The 23,892-nt window shown below is 46.2% G+C and overlaps 1 protein-coding gene across 4 annotated transcripts in view; it reads right to left on the reverse strand.

Annotated features, from left to right (window-relative positions):
• The window catches only part of LOC140404466 (coiled-coil domain-containing protein 85C-like), a 274,572-nt gene that overhangs the window by 76,095 nt on the left and 174,585 nt on the right, over positions 1-23,892 (reverse strand). For all 4 annotated transcript variants that reach the window (XM_072493061.1, XM_072493051.1, XM_072493080.1 and 1 more), the window contains exon 2: positions 21,400-21,476. In XM_072493061.1, the coding sequence (XP_072349162.1) occupies positions 21,400-21,476 (77 nt within the window). The remainder of the gene's footprint in view (positions 1-21,399; positions 21,477-23,892) is intronic.

The following is a 23,892-nucleotide window of genomic DNA, read 5'->3' on the forward strand; positions in this document are numbered from 1 at the left end:
ATTTCACTGCTTCTTCGTAAGGAGCGGCTTCTTTAATTATGTGCATCTTAAGGTGGGTGTGCCATCAGGAATAAAACAGCTGATACATTCTTCACGAATGGGGTCACGATCTTAGTACATCCAGAAGTCATTTTAGGAGTGAGTGACCCCTTGGTGAAGCCTTATCCTCTTCCAGTGCTTAGTGGAAAATAATTTCCTGGCATACATGGCAAGGACAGGTTAGAGGGCATATCTCCCCACTCCAACAAATACCCATAAAATGTTTCCCCCTACAGAGTGCGTGCAATCGTTTGCCTCAGTTTTTTCAGGCAATGTTAGGCACCCAGCGCTCCCACAGAAAACCGCAAATGTGTAGCCAGTATAACGGGAGGCTGCAAAGGGCCTCTTAAGAACACCATTTGGAAGGCCTGGAGGTCGGTCAATCTCCCAGGGGCACGCAAACATTTACCTCTCCGCCAAGTGTGAAGAAGCACTGCTATTTCTCAGGGTTAAAAGGAGCTTCACTCCCCGTGTCAGCGTGGATGTCACCCCCACAACCAAAAAGATGTTCAGGGTAGGTGAATTGGCCAAGCTAAATTGCCCCTTAGCTGGGGGGAAAAAAAAGAATGGGGTACTCTAAATTTATTTATTTATTTTTTTAAAGGAGCATCACTCCATTTTTACTCCGTGAAAAACAATTATCCAGGGCAGCACGGCGCCGAGGTCCCAGGTTCGATCCCGGCTCTGGGTCACTGTCCGTGTGGAGTTTGCACTTTCTCCCAGTGTTTGTGTGGGTTTTGCCCCCACAACCCAAAGGATGTGCAGGTTAGGCGGATCGGCCACACTAAATTGCCCCTTAACAGGAAAAAAAAAGAATTGGACACTCAAATTAATTTTTTAAAAAACAATTATCTTCCCAAGCTGACCATTTCTTAATGTTTATTTTAGTTCAACACGATAGAGCTTTATAGGCATGGAGAGTAAGCAACTTGCACCACACGGATTAGTTTCAGATTCAAGGCAGAGTAATATATATACAACAGTCCTACATCAAACAGATTACATGCAGTTGCAACCAATTCCTATCAAGCACGAGCCATGCTATCCTTCAAATTCAACATTCAACTGCTAATCTCATACGGAGGTGCCATATGGTAAAGCAGCCAATTCTAATTTAGGCAAACAGAAAATTATTACAGACTGGAAATCTGAAAAATAAACAGAAAATGCTGGAGACGCTCAGCAGGCCTGGCTAAATCAGTGCAGAGAGAGTGACAGAGTTAACATTTCAGCTCAGTGACCTTTCATCAGCATGGTTCTGATGAAAGGTCATGGGCCTGAACTGTTAACTTGCGCTCTCTCTCTCTCTCTCTCTTTCTCCAATAATGGATTGATGTCCTTCCAATCTTTCAAGAAGTCTGCAGGGATTATTTTGAGCTTTAGAACATTTGGGTGAAGTATAGATGGGTAATGGCAAATGCCACACGAGAAAAACGTGCAGTTAGTGCCTGCTTTCCTGAGGCACAAGTCTGCCATTGTTAGGGCAGAGGAGCTTAATTCGGCATCTGCTTATAGCATCCCAGAGTTCTTACGAAACATGTCTGCCCAAAACAATATGGCCGAGATCCCAGATCTACGACCCCTTCACACTGATGAGCACAAAAGGGGGACAGTGATTATAAACATTGTAACACCCTTCAATGTTCTTGCTGTTGTCCATGAGGTTCAAAGCTGAGATCCAGAGCCAGGCGTACCAGCACATCTCTGACACCAATTCTAGAAACAAGAGAATCGAAGTCAGGCTGCCACACGCCAGCCAGAAATAGCGGTGCTGGTGCGGCGGTAAAGTTCTGTTATTTAAATAAACTTATACACCCTGCTTGTTATTTAAAACGTAAAGCAGTTTTTTAGGGCCAATTGGTGATAGAACAGTACAGCACAGAACAGGCCCTTCGGCCCTCAATGTTGTGCCGAGCCTGGTTCGAAACCAAGATCAAGCTATCCCACTCCCGGTCATTCTGGTGTGCTATCCAATAACCGCTTGAAAGTTCCTAAAGTGTCCGACTCCACTATCACAGCAGGCAGTCCATTCCACACCCGAGCCACTCTCTGAGTAAAGAACCCACCTCGGACATCCCTCCTCTATCTCCCACCCTGAACCTTATAGTTCTGCCCCCTTGTAACAGCTACATCCACCCGAGGAAATAGTCTCTGAACGTCCACTCTATCTATCCCCCACATCATCTTATAAACCTCTATTAAGTCACCTTTCATCCTCCTCCGCTCCAAAGCGAAAAGCCCTAGCTCCCTCAACCTTTCCTCATAAGACCCATCCTCCAAACCAGGCAGCATCCTGGTAAATCTCCTTTGCACCCTTTCCAATGCTTCCACATCCTTCCTATAGGGAGGTGACCAGAACTGTATACAATACTCCAAATGTGGTCTCACCAGGGTCATGTACAGTTGCAGCATAACCCCACGGCTCTTAAACACAAGCCCCCTGTTAATAAACGCTAACACACTATAGGCCTTCTTCACGGCTCTGTCCACTTGAGTGGCGACCTTGAGATCTATGGACATGAACCCCAAGATCTCTCTGTTCCTCCACATTCCTCAGAACCCTGCCGTTGACCCTGTAATCCACATTCAAATTTTTCCTACCAAACTCTGGGCACCCTCTCAGTGGAATATTTATGCCTCATTGTTCCTTAGACGGTATTTTCATTGCTTGTGGGAGAACCCAGCCTGAGACCTGTGACCGTGGGAACCATCAAGAAAAACAAAGGTGCTCCTTGGAGGTGTTTCAAAATCAAAATACTGGACATAAAGGTACCTGGTGCTGGATACAGGTCAGACCAGCTGAAAACTAACCGTGCGGTCTAAAATTGGATCAACGGCCACCCTATTGGTCCAAAGATGTGCAGGTTAGGTGGAGTTATGGGGTTACGGGGGTAGGGTGGGGGGGGGGGGGGTGGACCCAGGTAGGGTGCATTTGGTGCACACTCAACGGGCCGAATGGCCTCCTTCTGCACTGTAGGGATTCTAAGGACACTGGAGCAATGTTAGACGTTTTAGTTGCTGTGATATGAAGAGTCTAAAGTTCTGTTCCTTTTCACAAACACATTTATTTCGTTCCAACAGCCTTAGCACAAAACTCTATCTATACATCACATGACAGAGGCCCCTTTACATATCAGTGTCAATTAACGGATACTTAACATAAATGAGACAACTAATTGCAATGTCTCTTAACCCATTACTTAACAGTCTCCCCTTCCTTGGAGAAAAAAAAATAATTAGGTGAAAACAAAATTTCACGAAACTCAAAAACACACACGTGATTCCCCCCCTTTTTTTTTTGTTTGGACGAGAAAGAAAAAAAAAGTCACAGAAACAAGCGCCTTTCATTAACAATATCCAAAAGTTTCTGTGAACTCGCCCCTCTTTTCGGAAAACAATCTGACAGTTGATAGCTCCCGTCGACCCATTCAATTTTTGTTATTTCCCCTCTGTCCAACATCTGCTTCAAACCTGCGATGTCTATCCGTAATCTCTTTTCATTGACACTTTTGTACAGTGCACATTTTCCCTCAGGGATTTGTTGTCAATGTGACAGTCAATAGGTATATTACCCAAATCCCCTAATCCCAAAATTTCTGTCAATAAAGATAGATGGGTGACGGTGAGAGGGGCTGGGAGGAAGCAGTCAGTACAGGGATTCCCTGTGGTCCTTTTCCTTAGTAACAAGTAGACCACTTTGGATACTATTGGGGGGTGGCGGGCTTACCAGGGGTAAGCCATGGGGCACAGGTCTCTGGCACAGAGTCTGTCCCTGTTGCTCAGAAGGGAAGGGGGGAAGAGGAGTAGAGCATTAGTCATTGGAGACTCCATAGTTAGGGGGATAGATAGGAGATTCTGTGGGAACGAGAGAGACTCGCGGTTGGTGTGTTGCCTCCCAGGTGCCCGGGTGCATGATGTCTCGGATCGTGTTTTCGGGATCCTTAAGGGGGAGGGGGAGCAGCCCCAAGTCGTGGTCCACACAGATACCAACGACATAGGTAGGAAAAGGGATAGGGATGTAAGGCAGGAATTCAGGGAGCTAGGGTGGAAACTAGATCTAGGATAAACAGAGTTATTATCTCTGGGTTGTTACCCGTGCCACGTGATAGCAAGACGAGGAATAGGGAGAGAGAGGAGTTGAACACGTGGCTACAGGGATGGTGCAGGAGGGAGGGTTTCAGATTTCTGGATAATTGGGGCTCATTCTGGGGTCGGTGGGACCTCTACAAATGGGATGGTCTACACCTGGACCAGAGGGGTACCAATATCCCTGGGGGGAAATTTGCTAATGCTCTTCGGGAGGGTTTAAACTAGTTCAGCAGGGGCTTGGGAACCTGAATTGTAGCTCCAGTATACAGGAGGTTGAGAGTAGTGAGGTCATGAGTAAGGTTTCAAAGTTGCAGGAGTGTACCGGCAGGCAGGAAGGTGGTTTAAAGTGTGTCTTCTTCAATGCCAGGAGCATCCGGAATAAGGTGGGTGAACTTGCGGCATGGGTTGGTACCTGGGACTTCGATGTTGTGGCCATTTCGGAGACATGGATAGAGCAGGGACAGGAATGGTTGTTGCGGGTGCCGGGGTTTAGATATTTCAGTAAGCTCAGGGAAGGTGGTAAAAGAGGGGGAGGGGTGGCATTGTTAGTCAAGGACAGTATTATGGTGGCAGAAAGGACGTTTGATGAGGACTCGTCTACTAAGGTAGTATGGGCTGAGGCTAGGAACAGGAAAGGAGGTCACCCTGTTAGGGGTTTTCTATAGGCCTCCGATAGTTCCAGAGATGTAGAGGGAAGGATTGCAAAGATGATTCTGGATAGGAGCGAAAGCAACAGGGTAGTTGTTATGGGGGACTTTAACTTTCCAAATATTGACTGGAAACACTATAGTTCGAGTACTTTAGATGGGTCCGTTTTTGTCCAATGTGTGTAGGAGGGTTTCCTGACACAGTATGTAGATAGGCCAATGAGAGGCGAGTCCATATTGGATTTGCTACTGGGTAATGAACCAGGACAGGTGTTAGATTTGGAGGTAGGTGTGCACTTTGGTGATAGTGACCACAATTCGATTACGTTTACTTTAGTGATGGAAAGGGATAGGTATATACCGCAGGGCAAGAGTTATATCTGGGGGAAAGGCAATTATGATGCGATGAGGCAAGACTTACGATGCATCGGATGGAGAGGAAAACTGCAGGGGATGGGCACAAAGGAAATGTGGAACTTGTTCAAGGAACAGCTACTGCGTGTCCTTGCTAAGTATGTACCTGTCTGGCAGGGAGGAAGTGGTCGAGCGAGGGAACCGTGGTTTACTAAAGCAGTCGAAACACTTGTCAAGAGAAAGAAGGAGGCTTATGTAAAGATGAGACATGAAGGTTCAGTTATGGCGCTCGAGAGTTACAAGTTAGCTAGAAAGGACCTAAAGAGAGAGCTAAGAAGAGCCAGGAGGGGACATGAGAAGTCTTTGGCAGGTAGGATCAAGGATAACCCGAAAGCTTTCTATAGATATGTCAGGAATAAAAGAATGACTAGGATAAAGAGTAGGGCCAGTCAAGGACAGTAGTGGGAAGTTGTGCGTGGAGTCCGAGGAGATAGGAGAGGTGCTGAATGAATATTTTTCGTCAGTATTCACACAGGAAAAAGACAATGTTGTCGAGGAGAATACTGAGATTCAGGCTACGAGACTAGAAGGGCTTGAGGTTCATAAGGAGGAGGTGTTAGCAATTCTGGAAAGTGTGAAAATAGATATGTCCCCTGGGCCGGATGGGATTTATCCTAGGATTCTCTGGGAAGCTAGGGAGGAGATTGCTGAGCCTTTGGCTTTGATCTTTAAGTCATCTTTGTCTACAGGAATAGTGCCAGAAGACTGGAGGATAGCAAATGTTGTCCCCTTGTTCAAGAAGGGGAGTAGAGACAACCCCAGTAACTATAGACCAGTGAGCCTTACTTCTGTTGTCGGCAAAATCTTGGAAAGGTTTATAAGAGATAGGATGTATAATCATCTGGAAAGGAATAATTTGATTAGAGATAGTCAACACAGTTTTGTGAAGGGTAGGTCGTGCCTCACGAATCTTATTGAGTTCTTTGAGAAGGTGACCAAACAGGTGGATGAGGGTAAAGCAGTTGATGTGGTGTATATGGATTTCAGTAAAGCGATTGATACGGTTCCCCTCGGTAGGCTACTGCAGAAAATACGGAGGCATGGGATTCAGCAGTTTGGATCAGAAATGGAGTTTAACGCAGAAAAGTGTGAGGTGATTCATTTTGGAAGGAATAACAGGAAGACAGAGTACTGGGCTAATGGTAAGATTCTTGGCAGTGTGGATGAGCAGAGAGATCTCGGTGTCCATGTACATAGATCCCTGAAAGTTGTCACTCAGGTTGAGAGGGTTGTTAAGAAGGCGTACGGTGTGTTAGCTTTTATTGGTCGAGGGATTGAGTTTCGGAGCCATGAGGTCATGTTGCAGCTGTACAAAACTCTGGGCGGCCGCATTTGGAGTATTGCGTGCAATTCTGGTCACCGCATTATAGGAAGGATGTGGAAGCATTGGAAAGGGTGCAGAGGAGATTTACCAAATGTTGCCTGGTATGGAGGGAAGATCTTATGAGGAAAGGCTGAGGGACTTGAGGCTGTTTTCGTTAGAGAGAAGGTTAAGAGGTGACTTAATTGAGGCATACAAGATGATCAGAGGAATGGATAGGGTGGACAGTGAGAGCCTTTTTCCTCAGATGGTGATGTCTAGCACGAGGGGACATAGCTTTAAATTGAGGGGAGATAGATATAAGACAGATGTCAGAGGTAGGTTCTTTACACAGAGAGTAGTAAGGGCATGGAATGCCCTGCCTGCAACAGTAGTGGACTCGCCAACACTAAGGGCATTCAAATGGTCATTGGATAGACATATGGACGATAAGGGAATAGTGTAGATGGGCTTTAGAGTGGTTTCACAGGTCGGCGCAACATTGAGGGCCGAAGGGACCGTACTGCGCTGTAATGTTCTATGTTATATAAAAGGCCATATCCACTACCTCTACAATGCTTAACGTCTCAGCAGCCAAAGTGCTTTTTACCACTCTCCTTATTTTCTTTGTTTCCCACACAAGCGGGCAACATTTACCATTGTTCCCCAAAAGGAAAATTATAAAATCTCCTGTGCTTGAAACCCCATCACATAAATTTGAGTAGGACGAATCACTATAAACTATGAGTTTCAAGTGCCGACGGTCACCTAAAACTGGGAACTTCAAAACACACTCCTGCATTTTTAGTTTGGCCAACGCTTTATTTGCTCTTATTATGTCTTCCACTTTGGGATCATTCATTTTTGTGCTCAATTCTAAGACATCAAAACTCACATCCGGTCTAGTCTGTCGACCTAACCAGTTCAGTTGCCCAATTAAATTTCGCAGTTGCTCTTTTTCTATCTTTGAAACCATTACGTCTTTTTGTGAAACTCGGCCACAACTAATTGCTATTGGGCTGATGCTTTCCAAATAAGATTGCTGACGTAAAGTTGCCCCTAACTTAGTCTGTCTGATTTCCAGTCCAATATATTTAAATGCACCGGAAGCCTGACTTCCAACCCTGAATTATTTCCTCAAACCAGAGATTACAATAGCTTCAAAATCACGAGTCCCACCCCACAAAAAATCATCGACATGCATCATAAAAATGCCAGAAAGATTTCCTTTATAGTGCCAGTAAAACATTGCAGGATCTGCTTTCAACTGGCAACAGCCTACCTTTAACAAAACTGACCTTACCGAAAAATGCCAGACTCTAGATGCATCATTTAATCCATATACACATTTGTTCAACTTCCAGAGTACCCCTTCTGTGTTAGCTGCTTCTTTAGGAGGACAGAGAAAAATGTCTCTCTGGAGTTGATGCCCCTGCAAAAAGGCAGCTTTTATATCTATAGATTTGCATTCCCATGCCTTTGTGGCTAATAGAGCCAAGAAGATCTTTTAAAATAACCTTTCCTGCTGTAGATGAATCTACCCTTAAATCCTGATCTTCTAAGTTTTCTTCAGATCCCCTTGCCTCAAGCCTGGCCTTTGCCTTATAAGTTCCATCCGGAAGAACCTTTACCGTACAAGTCCATCTGTGGGATAGAGCTCTTTGTCCCCTATTCGGTACTCCCGTGTATACCCCAAATTCACTCCAACTATGCAATTCTGGCTGTTTAGCTTCTTTGATAACTTTTTCATCTAATTTATTTGAAGCCACCAAAATCTCATGCGCATGTGGGCTTCTACTCCTATTAGTATTCATAGTCTTACTCATGTTCCGAGATCTTGATAAACTACGTCCCCTCTCCCGCCTGCTCGCTCGTTCTGTACTGCTACTGCTTGATCTTTCCCTCCTGCTGTGGGATGTCCCGTCAATAGTTCTCGACCTTTTCCTGCGAACCTGTTCACTATCCGATGTACTATCTGAACTGGCACTGCGTTTCTGTGCTCTCCATTTTTGAACTATGTTTTCCCAATCTTGACTCCTTCCCCTGAATGCTGTACATTCAACCAATGTTTATACTTTCCAGTGGCCTTCCCTGCTCTACTAATAACAGTTGCATCCTGCCATTGACTAGACCCTTCAGGCAAGTATGTCACTTTTGTACCAACTTTTGGCAGTTGCCCTTTCAGAAAAATGGCCTGTTCTAATTCATGTGTTGTGTTCCTCCACAGAAACCCTGTCTATATCAGTTAATTGGTCCTCATAGTTCTGTAACACATGCGTACCAGATGACTCTGGTTCCTCGTCATGTTTGTCTGTTCTGTCTAAATTTGAAAATTTGTAATTTGTACCCATTATCCTTGATGAATGTACCCTAACAGTTTGATTACCATGTTGCAAAATAATTGTTTTGCCATCTATGCCTATGATCTTCCCTGGGCCTTTCCATTCATTAGAATTGTCTCTCTTATAGTATACCATGCCTCCTTGCTGAAAAACGGCATCTGATGGCCGCAAGTTATGTCTTAAAGCTCTGCGAATTCTTTCAGAGACTTCTGCTTCCAAAAAAGCTTTTCTACTGTGATGTAATGCATTTAAATGTTCAGCAAAACCAGAGCTAATTGTAGTCCCCTCCCAAGCTGGAGGCTGGTCATGCAAAATGGACGGAATTTTAGGATTTCTACCAAACACGAATTGATAAGCACTCTAGCCCCCAACCATCTGCAATGAATTCTTTGCATGTACTGCCCATGCTAAAGCTGAATTTAGCCTGCAATTTGGTCTATCTGCCAAAATTTTCCGAAGCATGTCATCGATGACAGCATGATTTCTTTCACAGACACCATTACTAAATGGGCTTTCTGCAGCCATATTCATAACTTTGATATTCATGTTTTCACACATATCCCTAAACTCATCATTAGCAAATTCTCCCCCATTGTCCATCAGGAATTTTCCCAGTGAACCCATTCCTGTCCCTATCCATTTTTCCACGATTTGATCCAGAATTACTCTCTTTTCTTTACTTCGTACAATCGTTTACATAGAACATACATTGCAGAAGGAGGCCATTCGGCCCATCGAGTCTGCACCGACCCACATTAATCCCTCACTTCCACCTTATCCCCGCAACCCAATAACCCCTCCCAACCCTTATGGACACTACGGGTAATTTAGCATGGCCAATCCACCTAACCTGCACGTCTTTGGACTGTGGGAGGAAACCGGAGCACCCGGAGGAAACCCACGCGGACACGGGGAGAACGTGCAAACTCCGCACAGACAGTGACCCAGCGGGGATTGACTAAATCTGGTTGCTAAATCTACAAAATGCAAAATAAATATATTATTTGCTTTATCCCAGATCTTAAGGTCCATGGCCACAATGTCGTTAAAATCCTTGGCCAAAGGTAGGGTTACTATCGGTCATGCTGGTGTCCTTCTGTACTTCCTACAAACTTCACAGCGGTCATTAACCTGTTCTATCAGTTTAGTCTAGTCATCATCCCTTACCCCTGCATCCTTTAATAAATTTTTCAGCCTCTAAGGAGACAGATGTGCAAATTGCCTATGCAGTTTTAATGCCACAAGCTTTTTATCAGCCAAGGTCCCATTTTCTTTTTTTTTTTTAAATAATTTTTATTAAAGGTTTTCATAAAATATCAATAACAAAATGAGAAAGAAAAAAGAACCCAACAGGGTTAAGTCCAAAACACAATCTAAAAAAGCAACCCCCCAAACCCCTCTCCCCCTGTACATAAATAATAAATTGCCATTAACACCCCGACTTAACACAACAGGTGGATACACCCCCTCAGACCCTCCAGTGTAAATAACATAAACAAAAATAAAGTAAACCCCCCCCCCCCCACCCCACGAGCTGCTGCTGCAATTGACCAATGTCTATCGTTCTGCCAGAAAGTCTAAGAACGGTTGCCACCTCCTAAAGAACCCTTGTACCGACCCTCTCAAGGCAAATTTCACCCTCTCCAATTTAATGAACCCTGCCATATCGCTGATCCAGGATTCCACGCTTGGGGGGCCTCGCATCTTTCCACTGAAGGAGAATCCTTCGCCGGGCTACCAGGGATGCAAAGGCCAGAATTCCGGCCTCTTTCGCCTCCTGCACTCCCGGCTCCTCTGCCACCCCATATATTGCGAGCCCCCAGCCCGGTCTGACCCTGGATCCTACCACCCTCGACACCGTCCTCGCTACGCCCTTCCAAACTTCCTCCAGCGCTGGGCATGTCCAGAACATATGGGTGTGATTTGCTGGGCTCCCTGAGCACCTAACACACCTGTCCTCACCTCCAAAAAACCGGCTCATCCTTGTCCCGGTCAGGTGTGCCCTGTGCAGCACCTTAAACTGTATGAGGCTGAGCCTCGCGCACGAAGGGGAAGAATTCAGCCTCCCTAGGGCATCTGCCCACGTCCCCTCCTCGATCTGCTCTCCCAACTCATCCTCCCACTTACCTTTCACCTCCACCACCGAGGCCTCCTCCTCCTCCTGCATCACCTGTTAAGTTTCTGAGATCTTCCCCCCCCCCCCCACCCCCCCCACCCCCCCCCCCCCCCCCCCCCCCCACCCCCGCCCCCCGAGAGCACCCTGTCCTGTGTGTGGCAGTAGCCGAGGGAATTCCATCACCTGCCGTCTGGCAAACGCCCTTACCTGCAAGTACCTGAAGGTGTTCCCCGGGGGGGGAGCCCATACTTCTCCTCCAGCTCACCCAAGCTCGCGAACCTCCCGTCGACAAACAGGTCCCCCAACTTTCGTATCCCTGCCCTGTGCCACCCCGAAAACCCTCCACCTGTTCTTCCTGGGGCGAACCGGTGGTTCCCCCGTAATGGGGTCCACGCCGAGGCCCCAACTTCCCCCCTATGCCGCCTCCACTGCCCCCAATTTTGAGGGCCGCCACCACCACCGGGCTCGTGGTATACCTCCTAGGAGGGAGCGGCAGCGGCGCTGTTGCCAGCGCCCCCAGATTCGTACCCACACAGGATGCCGTCTCCAGCCTCTTCCATGCAGCCCCCTCCCCCTCCATCACTCACTTGCGCACCATCGTCACATTGGCGGCGCAGTAGTACCCACAGAGGTTGGGCAGCGCCAGCCCCCCCCCCTATCTCTACTCCGCTCCAGGAACACCCTTCTCACCCTCGGAGTCCCTCGCGCCCACACAAACCCCATTATACTCCTGTTAACCCGGCTGAAAAAAGCCTTCGGGATAAACACGGGGAGGCACTGGAACAGGAACAAAAATCTTGGGAGCACCGTCATTTTGATTGACTGCACCCTACCCGCCAAGGACAGCGGCAACGCGTCCCACCTCTTGAACTCCTCCTCCATTTGCTCCACCAGCCTTGTAAAGTTAAGCATATGCAGGGCCCCCCAGCTCCTGGCCACCTGGACCCCCAAATATCTGAAGCTCCTCTCCGCCCTTTTCAGTGGGAGCTCGCCAATCCCCCTCGCCTGGTCCCCTAGCTGAACTACAAACAGCTCGCTCTTCCCCATATTGAGCTTGTACCCCGAAAAGTCCCTGAATTCCCCAAGGATCCTCATTATCTCTGGCATTCCTCCCACCGGGTCCGCCACATACAGCAGCAGATCGTCCGCATAAAGCGACACCCTATGCTCCTCCCCACTCCGCACCAACCCCTCCAGTTCCTCGACTCTCTCAGTGCCATAGCCAGGGGTTCAATCGCCTGTGCGAAGGGCAGGGGGGACAGGGGACACCCCTGTCTCGTCCCTCGGTGCAACCGAAAGTACTCAGACCTCCTCCTATTTGTGGCCACACTCGCCATCGGGACCTCATACAACAGCCTAACCCACCTGACAAACCCCTCCCCAAACCCGAACCTCTTCAGCACCTCCCACAGGTACCCCCACTCTACCCTATCGAAGGCTTTCTCAGCGTCCATCGCCACCACTATCTCCGCCTCCCCCTCCCTCGCCGGCATCATGATAACATTCAAAAGCCTCCGCACATTCACGTTCAACTGTCTCCCCTTCACAAACCCCGTCTGGTCTTCATGGATGATTTGCGGCACACAATCCTCAATCCTCGTGGCTAAGACCTTCGCCAGCACCTTGGCATCTACATTTAGCAAGGAAATCGGTCTGTAAGACCCACATTGCAGGGGATCCTTGTCCCGCTTCAGGATCAAGGAGATCAGTGCCCAGGACATCGTCGGGGGTAAAGCCCCCCCCCCTCCCTTGCCTCATTAAAGGTCCTAACTAAGCTAAGGTCCCATTTTCAACTGCCATTAACACATCCTTAACCACTCTACTTGAAATATTATTTGTCAGTAATGGAATACAATAATGTCCCGACTGTGTAAATTGTAAGTCCACCAGCTTTCCAAAAACTGTTGCCTTATCCTGTTCCATATCCGGTTTCATGTGTGCTTTCTTCATCGACGGTCTGCTCAGAAGCAAAGGTATCTCACTTGATACAACAAGCGTGCTAATGAAATGATTCACTCCGGCAATATTGCAAGGGATCACCACTCTTTTCAGCGACTTCAGAGTATTATCATCCCCAAACCTGAAACTTGTGGAACTTTCAAATTCCTTAACCTTGTTACGATTTTCAGCATTCAAAGAGTCCAGGTAACATTTTAACCAGTCAATTCCACACACAGTAGATGTGCAGCCACTGTCCAATACAGCACAGTTGAAGGATTCTGCAACCAACACCCTCATTACCGGCGTAAAACTGCTTGTCAATAGGACAATGCCTTCTTTCTGGGTACTATCTTTTTCCTCTTCTGACTCTTCCGTGTCATGTGTCGCTTCAAACACTATCATAACGAGTTGGACAGTTGAAAGCATAGTGGTATTGAGAGTCACATCGAAAACATCGATTTATCATGCCCCGTGCATTTCTGGGGTTCATCTTCCTATTGTAGGTTCTAACTGGGTTTCTGTCTTCATAATTTCCTTGTCTCGGTCTCCTTCTATAGTCTTGAGCCCTGTTCGGAGCCATACGATTTCGCCATCCTGTTACTAGTGTATCTTCCATATTCTGCCTTATTGCAGGCTGACCTATTTGGGTCATCAGAGCCATCGGAATTGAAAGTTTCCCCAGAAACTTTTGTAAAGCTTTTGTCATCTGTTCGAATAAGGTATCCTTATCAGTAAACTGAATTCCTCTCAAAACCAGGAGCTTATCCATGTCGCTCACTCTCGCACAGTCAAGTAATTTAAAGGCCAACACAGACTGTGGAAATTCCAGGTTCTGTTTCTACAGCCTTTTATATAGTCTGCCAAATTCCATTATATGGGTCGGTCTTCACAGTGGAAGACACAAATAACATGCCAGTGACTGATGGAAATGAGGCTATGACAGGTGAGGACCTTGAGAGGATTGATATCACCAAGGAGGTAGTGATGGGCAAGCTAATGGGGCTAAAGGTAGACAAGTCTCCTGTACCTGATGGAATGCATCCCAGGGTGCTAAAAGAGATGGCGAGGGAAATTGCAAATGCACTAGTGATAATTTACCAAAATTCACTAGACTCTGGAGTGGTCCCGGCGGATTGGAAATTAGCAAACGTGACACCACTGTTTAAAAAAGGAGGTAGGCAGAAAGCGGGTAATTATAGGCCAGTGAGCTTAACTTCGGTAGTAGGGAAGATGCTGGAATCTATCATCAAGGAAGAAATAGCGAGGCATCTGGATGGAAATTGTCCCATTGGACAGATGCAGCATGGGTTCATAAAGGGCAGGTCGTGCCTAACTAAGTTAGTGGAATTTTTTGAGGACATTAACAGTGCGGTAGATAACGGGGAGCCAATGGATGTGGTATATCTGGATTTCCAGAAAGCCTTTGACAAGGTGCCACACAAAAGGTTGTTGCATAAGATAAAGATGCATGGCATTAAGGGGAAAGTAGTAGCATGGATAGAGGATTGGTTAATTAATAGAAAGCAAAGAGTGTGGATTAATGGGTGTTTCTCTGGTTGGCAATCAGTAGCTAGTGGTGTCCCTCAGGGATCAGTGTTGGGCCCACAACTGTTCACAATTTACATAGATGATTTGGAGTTGGGGACCAAGGGCAATGTGTCCAAGTTTGCAGACGACGCTAAGATAAGTGGTAAAGCAAAAAGTGCAGAGGATACTGGAAGTCTGCAGAGGGATTTGGATAGGCTAAGCGAATGGGCTAGGGTCTGGCAGATGGAATACAATGTTGACAAATGTGAGGTTATCCATTTTGGTAGGAATAACAGCAAAAGGGATTATTATTTAAATGATAAAATATTAAAACATGCTGCTGTGCAGAGAGACCTGGGTGTGCTAGTGCATGAGTCGCAGAAAGTTGGTTTTCAGGTGCAACAGGTGATTAAGAAGGCAAATGGAATTTTGTCCTTCATTGCTAGAGGGATGGAGTTTAAGACTAGGGAGGTTCTGCTGCAATTGTATAAGGTGTTAGTGAGGCCACACCTGGAGTATTGTGTTCAGTTTTGGTCTCCTTACTTGAGAAAGGACGTACTGGCACTGGAGGGTGTGCAGAGGAGATTCACTAGGTTAATCCCAGAGCTGAAGGGGTTGGATTACAAGGAGAGGTTGAGTAGACTGGGACTGTACTTGTTGGAATTTAGAAGGATGAGGGGGGATCTTATAGAAACATATAAGATTATGAAGGGAATAGATAGGATAGATGCGGGCAGGTTGTTTCCACTGGCGGGTGAAAGCAGAACTAGGGGGCACAGCCTCAAAATAAGGGGAAGTAGATTTAGGACTGAGTTTAGGAGGAACTTCTTCACCCAAAGGGTTGTGAATCTATGGAATTCCTTGCCCAGTGAAGCAGTAGAGGCTGCTTCATTAAATGTTTTTAAGATAAAGATAGATAGTTTTTTGAAGAATAAAGGGATTAAGGGTTATGGTGTTCGGGCCGGAAAGTGGAGCTGAGTCCACAAAAGATCAGCCATGATCTCATTGAATGGTGGAGCAGGCTCGAGGGGCCAGATGGCCTACTCCTGCTCCTAGTTCTTATGTTCTTCTTATGTTCTTATATAGTCTTCCATGGAGATATCCTCCATTTTCCGGAACTTAACAAAATCCGACCATGCTTCATACGCACTTAACAAGTCATCTTTCTTATAAATCTTATCCATATAATGTAATAAAGTCTCCAGACCATCTTGTGAGTCTAACTCGTCCAATTCCAGCTCAGAAAGCACTTTGTTTCAGATTTTACTGCCATATGGTAGAATAAGAGCCAATGCCATACCTTTTTTCTCTTTCCCAAAGCAGTTACCTTAGTCCACATAACTACTGCACTTCTCCATTGGTCGTACGATTCCCTTTCAGAAAATAAGGGAGGATAGTCATATCCAGCCATCTTTATCCTGGGTTCAGCCATATATCCCTTTTTTTTTCCCTCTTTTCTCACTCACTCCTTGGTTTGATCTGGAAAAGTTGTATCTTTCAACCCTTCACATTTACACAGCAACCATCTTCTGCTACCAATTGTTAGACGTTTTAGTTGCTGTGATATGAAGAGTCTAAAGTTCTGTTCCTTTTTCACAAACACATTTATTTCATTCCAACAGCCTTAGCACAAAACTCTAACTATACATCACCTGACAGAGGCCACATGAAGCCCCTTTACATATCAGTATTAATTAATGGGTACTTAACATAAATGAGACAACTAATTGCAATGTCTCTTAACCCATTACTTAACAAGCAACCCTGTTTCTCCTGATGGGTTGGAAAAAGTCATAGCCAGTCATGGGGTACTGAGCAGCAAGTGGTAAAGAGGAGCACGTTGATTCGAGGCAAGGCGTCTCACTCCGATAACGTCACAAAATAGAGCCAAGGAAGGATGGGCAGATGTGCATTGCAACCCAAGGAACCAGAAAGAAATAGTAATTCACTGCAGGAGAAAAGACACCGTTAAAATCGTTGCAGTGGAATGTTTCCATGAGAAGGGGCAGGTGGGGAGACAAGGGGAAGGCAGGCCAGGCTTCTGAATGCCATTGGAAATGTAAACCGCCTGACCTGCAGGAAACACAAAGTGATATGAGAAAAACTATTTTCACAATACAAGCAGTTCAGGTCTGGAATGCACTGCCTGCAGGTCTGACGCAGGCATATTCGATTGAGGCATTCAAGAGAGCATTAGATTATTACTCGAATAGAAACAATGCACAGGGGTACGGGGAGGTAAGCAGGGGAGGGGAAGGGCACTAAGCCACGATGATCGTTCGGAGACCTGTGCAGACAGGATGGGCCGAATGGCCTCCTCCTGCGGTGTAACAAGTCTGCGAAATGCCCAACACTGCTGAGCTGCGAAGCAGGTTAGCTTATCTGCACGCTGATTCAGAGTAGCAACACAGACCCGTCTGCAGCACATCCTCAATTGAGTCTCTGGGTTTTGTATTGGAGCAAAGCAGGTCTAAAGAGAATGGCATATGTTGACAAATGTTAATGAACAACAGCAGGCAGAGGCTGCTGTCAGGAGCTTGGAACGTCAAGAGATTGGAACAAAAGAAAGGGGTAATGATAAAAGCACCGTCAGCTCTGGTTTCAGCGTGAGCAAGTTCAGTGAGGATGGGCATTCGTCGTTTGCTAAATTAGTCATACAGCTTTTGGGTATGGTTCAGCTTTCACGGGTTGACACATTCAAGCAGTCATGATTATTGTGTGGCTCTTGACATTTTGCTTTGAATTTGGACAAACTGGATTTGTTTTTGTGATTGCTTTTAGTCTTACCCCTGGCACCATGCCTCGGTTGTTGTCATTGGATGTGTCCAATTTTCTTCTTATTAAATTTTGTGAGTAATTGTTCACATCCGGTTGGCTACTTCAAAAAGCATTCAAGATCAACCAATTAGGGTGGGATGTGAATATCTTTCAATGCCAATCCAGTGCTTTTCATGGCTATTTTTATACAGCTACTCACAAATGAACAGATTCAATGCATTCATTTTCAAAGAAGGAGACTTGACAGACAAAAATAAACACACAGAGAGGTAGAGAGAGAGTAAAAGGTTATCGTGGAAGCTGAGCAATTGCGGCAGAAAAAAGGGAATGAAAGCAGGAGATAGAAATTTAATCCAAGCAACAGTTGGATAAATAGCTATAAATTTGCTGAGCTGTTCGTAATGTTTAACCTTGGACAGGATCAAGAAGGTCCACGTGGAGATGTGCAGATAGATGGCTGCTAGCAACAGAAATACTGAAATCCGACTGAGGTTGGGAACTTCCGTTCTGGAGTCGACGGGTTGCATTTGCATTTTGCCCAAAAAATGGCAAAATGTCAGGTTCTGGCTGAAAGCTGGTGTGATTCTCAGGCAGCTTTTCCATTGCGATGTTCCCACACTTTGTCATCTTTTAGAGGGGCTGGTGTGTTTTTGTGCTGTTATTATGAGGGGTGGGGCCAAAAGACCCCCTCCCCCACCAAGGATCACTGGCATCAACAACCCAGCCCACCCCCGCAATGGTTCACCGGCATCAACTCTCTGGCCCCCACCCCCACCCCCACCCCCCACCCCACCAAGGATCACTGGCATCAACCCCTACCCTTAAGGATCACTGGCACCTGGGCCTCCCAATGAGTCTCCCTATAGACCCTAACCCAGCCCCTGCTCCTTCAGGCCCACCCCCACAGATCCCGCCCTTTGTTGGCACTGCCAGTCTGCTAGGGGGCAACATCTAACATTCCCAGAAGATTTGGCGTTAAGCCGATTTTGAGTAGGTAATATATTTAAATGTATGGTGATCAGGTTCACAGGCTCGCTAGGCAAGAGTCTAATTACACTGCTGCTGTGTGTGTGTGGGGGAGGGGGGGGGCCACAAATCTCATTCTGAGATCTCCCCCATCACAAATTCCATTGTGGCCTCTTGCGAGTGTTTTCGACCATAACAGAATTTGCGCCAGGGCATAATGGGGCCGGAAAATCACCCCCGTAGTTTGGTTGGCGGAACGGAAGTGATTGATTTGCGCTGTCTGGCGGGCCACATGAATATTATGCTGTTCGGATCATTATATATGCATCCGTGAAGTGTTCTCCAATTTTCCTGGCAGGGGCAGGCATCTCCACAATTACCTCATGGGGTCGAACGTTTGGGTGCCGTACGTAAAGGGTACCCAGGCAGCCTCCGCAATCCCTTCCACCTTTGCTTGGTCACAGCTCCACCCTTCCCCACGAACCCTACCTCACTTTCATTGTTACCTTCCATACAACTGGCACCCGGCCTCCAACGTTGTCTGGTTTTCACTGACACTCCCCAAAGTGGACAATGCAACAGCAACTCACCATTAAGCGTGGAAGAAGTCAAGCTCACCGGGTGTATACCACTTGTGTGCAGTCATGAAAACAAACGTCCTACGTTCTCGCTGCTGGGGAACTTAAGTTCGACGGGGAACTTAATTCTAGCAAGCGGGTATTTTAATGAGCATGCATAATATGCTAATATGTGCAAAAGGGCTTCCTGTCGTTGTTTGTCGGGAAACCTGACTCACCTTTAAAGTCTCAGGGTTTAATTTCTAAAGTTTACCCTGCTGTCGGGAAACGGATTTGTAGCCGGCCTCCAGCCAAATTAAGTTCCCCCCATTTACCAAGCTTCCTGCTGCTGATGGGAGCAAAGATTCCGCCCCAACCCATTGGCATCTAGTTGTGTTATGCGCTCGCTGCCTTAAACAGTGCACAAAAGATCGACATTTGCGAACTGTAGCGAACTGAGATGGCCAAATGAAGACGTCATCCATAGGAAAGTACATTATAACTCAGTGACACTCTGTTGCATTCTCCCTACCCCCATATACATGGGCATATGGGCATAGGGTGAGATTACCGATAAGGCTGCTTGTGGTTTCTACTCTGGGCAGCAAGTCACCATGAAGCTCACACGGAAGAATAGCCTGAGTGAGGTGGCTGAGGGGTATCATGCACACTGGGCTATATGCCAACCTGGTTCACTGCCTTCATTACCAGATAAATCAGGTCAGTCTGCCCTTGGGAGAGTGGCGTGAGCAGTCCTGCCCATAACATTGTAATGTTGCACTGTATGTATACAAACTAAATCTTTAATGTTAAGGAGTCAGTAAACAGGATGTAGTGTTGCCAATTACTAGCCATGAAAAATTGCAGTTAGTGCATTTCGGTAACAGCACAACATCTGGCAAAACGAGAAAGGCCAAGGTTTCGTCAAGTCAAAAAAAGTTCCAATCTGCTTTGCTTGGTGGACAGCTCATCCCGGATTCCTTCGCTCTCTATTTTCCCCAAAAAATATAATTTATTCATAGAATGTGTAAAACTGCATTACAAAACATTTGAAAATTACAGGTCAAGTTCAATAAAATCTGACCTGTCTCCATCAAGTATGTTCCACCCTTAGATGCCTCTATACAATTGTAATACTCATGATATAGTTATAACATACATTCCATGTCAGGCAGACAGCCCAAGGGCAAAATGTTTCAAATGGAAAAATGACAGAAAGTGCAATAGAATTAACTTTTCTCCATGTGACATTTTTCTCTCCGAGGTGCCAGAAAACAATTTGAATACTCTTGATATTCACAACATACATTCCACGTCAGGTATACAGCCCACGTCAGGTATACAGCCCAAGGGCTCTACAGATTTTCCAGACCCTCAGTGTACAATGACTTGAAAGGTCTGAGACAGTGACCTTCCCCCATTATGCCCCCGCTTTGCTGTCACTGCTGGGGAGGTTTTTTTACACAGCTCTGTGCACGACATTCCTCAATGCTGTGCTCTAAACGTAGGATTCTCATGCACCGCACAGTCACCCCACCTTCCAACCAGAGCTTGCACGCTGTGTAACCAGTCAAAACTGCAATATGAGGGTAACATTTCTGGGCGGAGGCTCAAGGGTAGATTTTTCAAGTTGATCCAGAGCTGACATTGAGGATCATATGCCCGTTATCAATTTTTACTGCCACTGAAATTAATGCAACTGTTAATCGGACAGTGTCGGCTGATTGGTGGGCAGCCAGGAAAGTTGACAATCGACTTCCCTGCCTGCGAGTTCGACAACGCCCGTGACTGTGTAGGACATTTGCAGGGAAAAGCATTCACAAATATTTCTTTCTGGTAACTAAATTTAACCCTTAATTAAAAAAGCTGCTGGGTTCAGACCAATGATCCCACCTCTTTTCAGTGGCTCTGCAGATGAATTGCATTGAATTCTGATCCCGGATAAGGAAGTGCATTCAGGGCTTGGAAGACATCACCAATTTTCAGCGGTGTTTCATTAACGTATCACATGTATCTGGACAAGTCCCACCACTTGAGGATCACACTGCAGATAAAATCATTTCTTTTTTGTTTATAAATTTAGAGTACTCAATTATTTTTTTCCAATTAAGGGGCAATTTAATGTGGCCAATCCACCTACCGAGCACATCCTTGGGTTGTGGGGGCGAAACCCACGCAGGCATGGGAAGAATGTGCAAACTCCACGCGGACAGTGACCCAGGGCCATGATTCGAACCCGGGTCCTCAGATAAAATCATTTCTACAAGTTATGCCGAAATGTAGCTGCTCTTGGCAATTACATCAGACCTACAAGCAGTCAGAGACGGTTTTCGGGAGCCATGTTGTTCTCAGGTCACATTGGACCCATGTTTGCGACAAGTACTAATGGATATGCCATTGACCGACTGTCACGTTGCCACTGTTTGGATATCAGCCAGCTCAAGTGCAATCACTATGTAGAAGCACTTTGGGCCATCAGTTTGAATTTGAGAAGCATCCAGAGAGCAACAATGCTGAGTGTATAAAAGCACGATGCAACATCCCTGTCCTGCTTCCATTTCTGGGGGAGAGGACCTCACATTGATCACTATGAGCAGTGGCTGATGCTGGAGTGCGGCCCAGTATCCCAGTGCTCAGTTTGGACTTGGATGCAGGCAAACCAAAAGAGTCTGGTAGGGCATACCTGTGATAAAATCTTGTTATCTTCTTCCAGTAACTTGACTTTGCTTTCTAGCTGCCTGATGTAGGCTGAAGCTGGGTCTGCAAAAGAAGAGCAACATTGGAGTTAGGAAGGATGAGTGACAGAGATATGGCTATTGTCAGTAACGCTGAGCAAGCTTGGTCTCCTTCTAGTTGTCGATCTACCACTTCAAACTCCGTGCTGGATTTACAGTCAGGGCAGACACAGAAAGGACAAGAACACAGCTTCTCAACAACTTTTGAATCTTTCTTTCAAATTCCAAAATATTTTCCTTCCCCAAAGTGCCACAAACAACGCAATGAGGTAGAATTTTGCCTTGGGGAGCAGCGATGTGTCACCGGCCGTCCGTTATACAGTGAACCTGCTGTTCAGTTCAATTGACGTTACTGAGAATGAATAGCCGGAGGTGAGTATATCCGGCCAACCGATACCTCCCCACTTGTGTTACATTATTTCCTTTTTAAAAAATAAATTTAGAGTACCCAATTCAGTTTTTCCAATTTAGGGGCAATTTAGTGTGGCCAATTCACCTACCCTGCACATCTTTGGGTTGTGGGGGCGAAACCTACGCAAACAAGGGGAGAATGTGCAAACTCCACACGGACAGTGACCCAGAGCTGGGATCGAACCTGGGACCTCGGTGCCTTGAGGCAGCTGTGCTGTCCACTGCGCCACCGTGCTGCCGTTTGTGTTACATCACTGACCATGATAAATATCCACTCCAACATAGTTGACCAACCTTTGTGGTACATTGAAAAAGACCCATTGAGATTTTGATACGAACTGTCAAATTCTTATTTATCTAACACCTTTGTAAGTATACAATAACATTAGAACTCCCCAAAACCTATCCAATATCGATAAGGCACAAGTCAGCAGTGTGATGGAATATCCCCTTGCCTGGATGAGTGCAGCTCCAACAGCACTCAGCAAGCTCAACAGCCTCCAGGGCAAAGCAGCCCATCCACCACCTGAAACATCCATTTGCTCCACCATCGATGCATGTTGCCAACAGTGGGGACCACCTACAAGATGCACTGCAGCAACACACCAAGGCTCCATCATTCGCACCTTACTAACTGAGGACCTCTACTAGCTAGAAGGAAAAGGGCAGCAGAGACATGGGAACACCTCCAGCTGGAGGTTCCCCTCCAATCCACTCAGACTTAGAATCATATTGCCGTTCCTTCACTGTCACTGGGTAAAGATCCTGGAACTCACTTCCCAACAGCACAGTGAACTACAGCTCGAGTAGGCAGCTCACCACCACCTTCCCAAAGGCAATTAGGAATGAGCCACGAAGGCTGCCCCTGCCAGCAACGCCCACATCCCACGGAAGAATTAAAAACAATTAGGGGGGACTGTGATGATGGGTCATTAATTTAAAATGATGGTTAAAAGACTGAAAAAAAGAACATCCCACGAACAAAGAAAAAACATTTGCAGCTGTGTTACAAAGCAAAATTTGACACCAAGTCATATCAGGCAATATTCGAGCAGATGACCAAATGTTTTGTCATAGAAATGCGTTTTAAGAAGCAGCTTATAGGAGGAAAGCAATATACCGAGGCAGAGTGCCTTAGGAGGGGAATTCCAGAATTTCAGGTCCTGGCTACTGAAGGCACAGCCATGAGTGATAGAGTATGAAAATCAGTGAGGCTCTCAAGAGGCCAGAATTAGAGGAGTACAGATATATTAGAGGGGTACGAGACTCAAGGAGATTACAGAGGTAGAGAGAGGTGAGATCAGGGAGGAATTTGAAAACTATGACAAGAATTTTTAAAAGTGGCATTGTTTGACTGGGAGCGGGAGGGGCACCATTGGCAGGACTGGAAAATCACGCCAGCGGGGAGGGCCGGAAAACTTTGGCCCAAGTTCCAAGACTGGGCCTGGACAACAGATGGGCTGAGTTGGATTTTCTCAGTCTGGCATTCTGTTGGCATGGGATCAGAGATCTGCAGGAGGGTTGGCATAAACACCTTGAAGCCAACCTCTAACCATGTGATATAATGTGAACTCTCAGTGCAAGGGTTGGACAAGCAACCGGATGCCTCCCAGTGCGTGAAGTAAACGAGGAGCAGCCTGAATGCTGGGCAGATTGCAATCCGCTCAAGTCACCCTAACCCAAACTGATTGCATGCAATGCCGGCAAAACGAAAAGTCAGGGAGATAAACCCAAGCTTAGCAGAACAGGACTGCACTCCAAAAATCACATCTCTTCAAAGCAAACATCAATACCACCACAGACAATACAGCGTTTTATTAAAACATGGGAGATGGCCTGAAGCAGAGTAGGTTGTCAGAAGCTTGAAGACGTTGGAATTTTAAATGATGCTTATAGCTCGAGGGGTAATGAACAGGATAAAAAATAAACAATAAACATTTGCAATGACAGATTGGGCTGCAGCAGATTCCCTTTCAAAGTCAACAAGTATCCCTTCATCTCAGTAAAGGACTGAATTGCAACCTATTTTT

The sequence above is a fragment of the Scyliorhinus torazame genome, chromosome 2 (genome assembly GCF_047496885.1).
Source record: "Scyliorhinus torazame isolate Kashiwa2021f chromosome 2, sScyTor2.1, whole genome shotgun sequence".
NCBI lineage: Eukaryota > Metazoa > Chordata > Chondrichthyes > Carcharhiniformes > Scyliorhinidae > Scyliorhinus > Scyliorhinus torazame.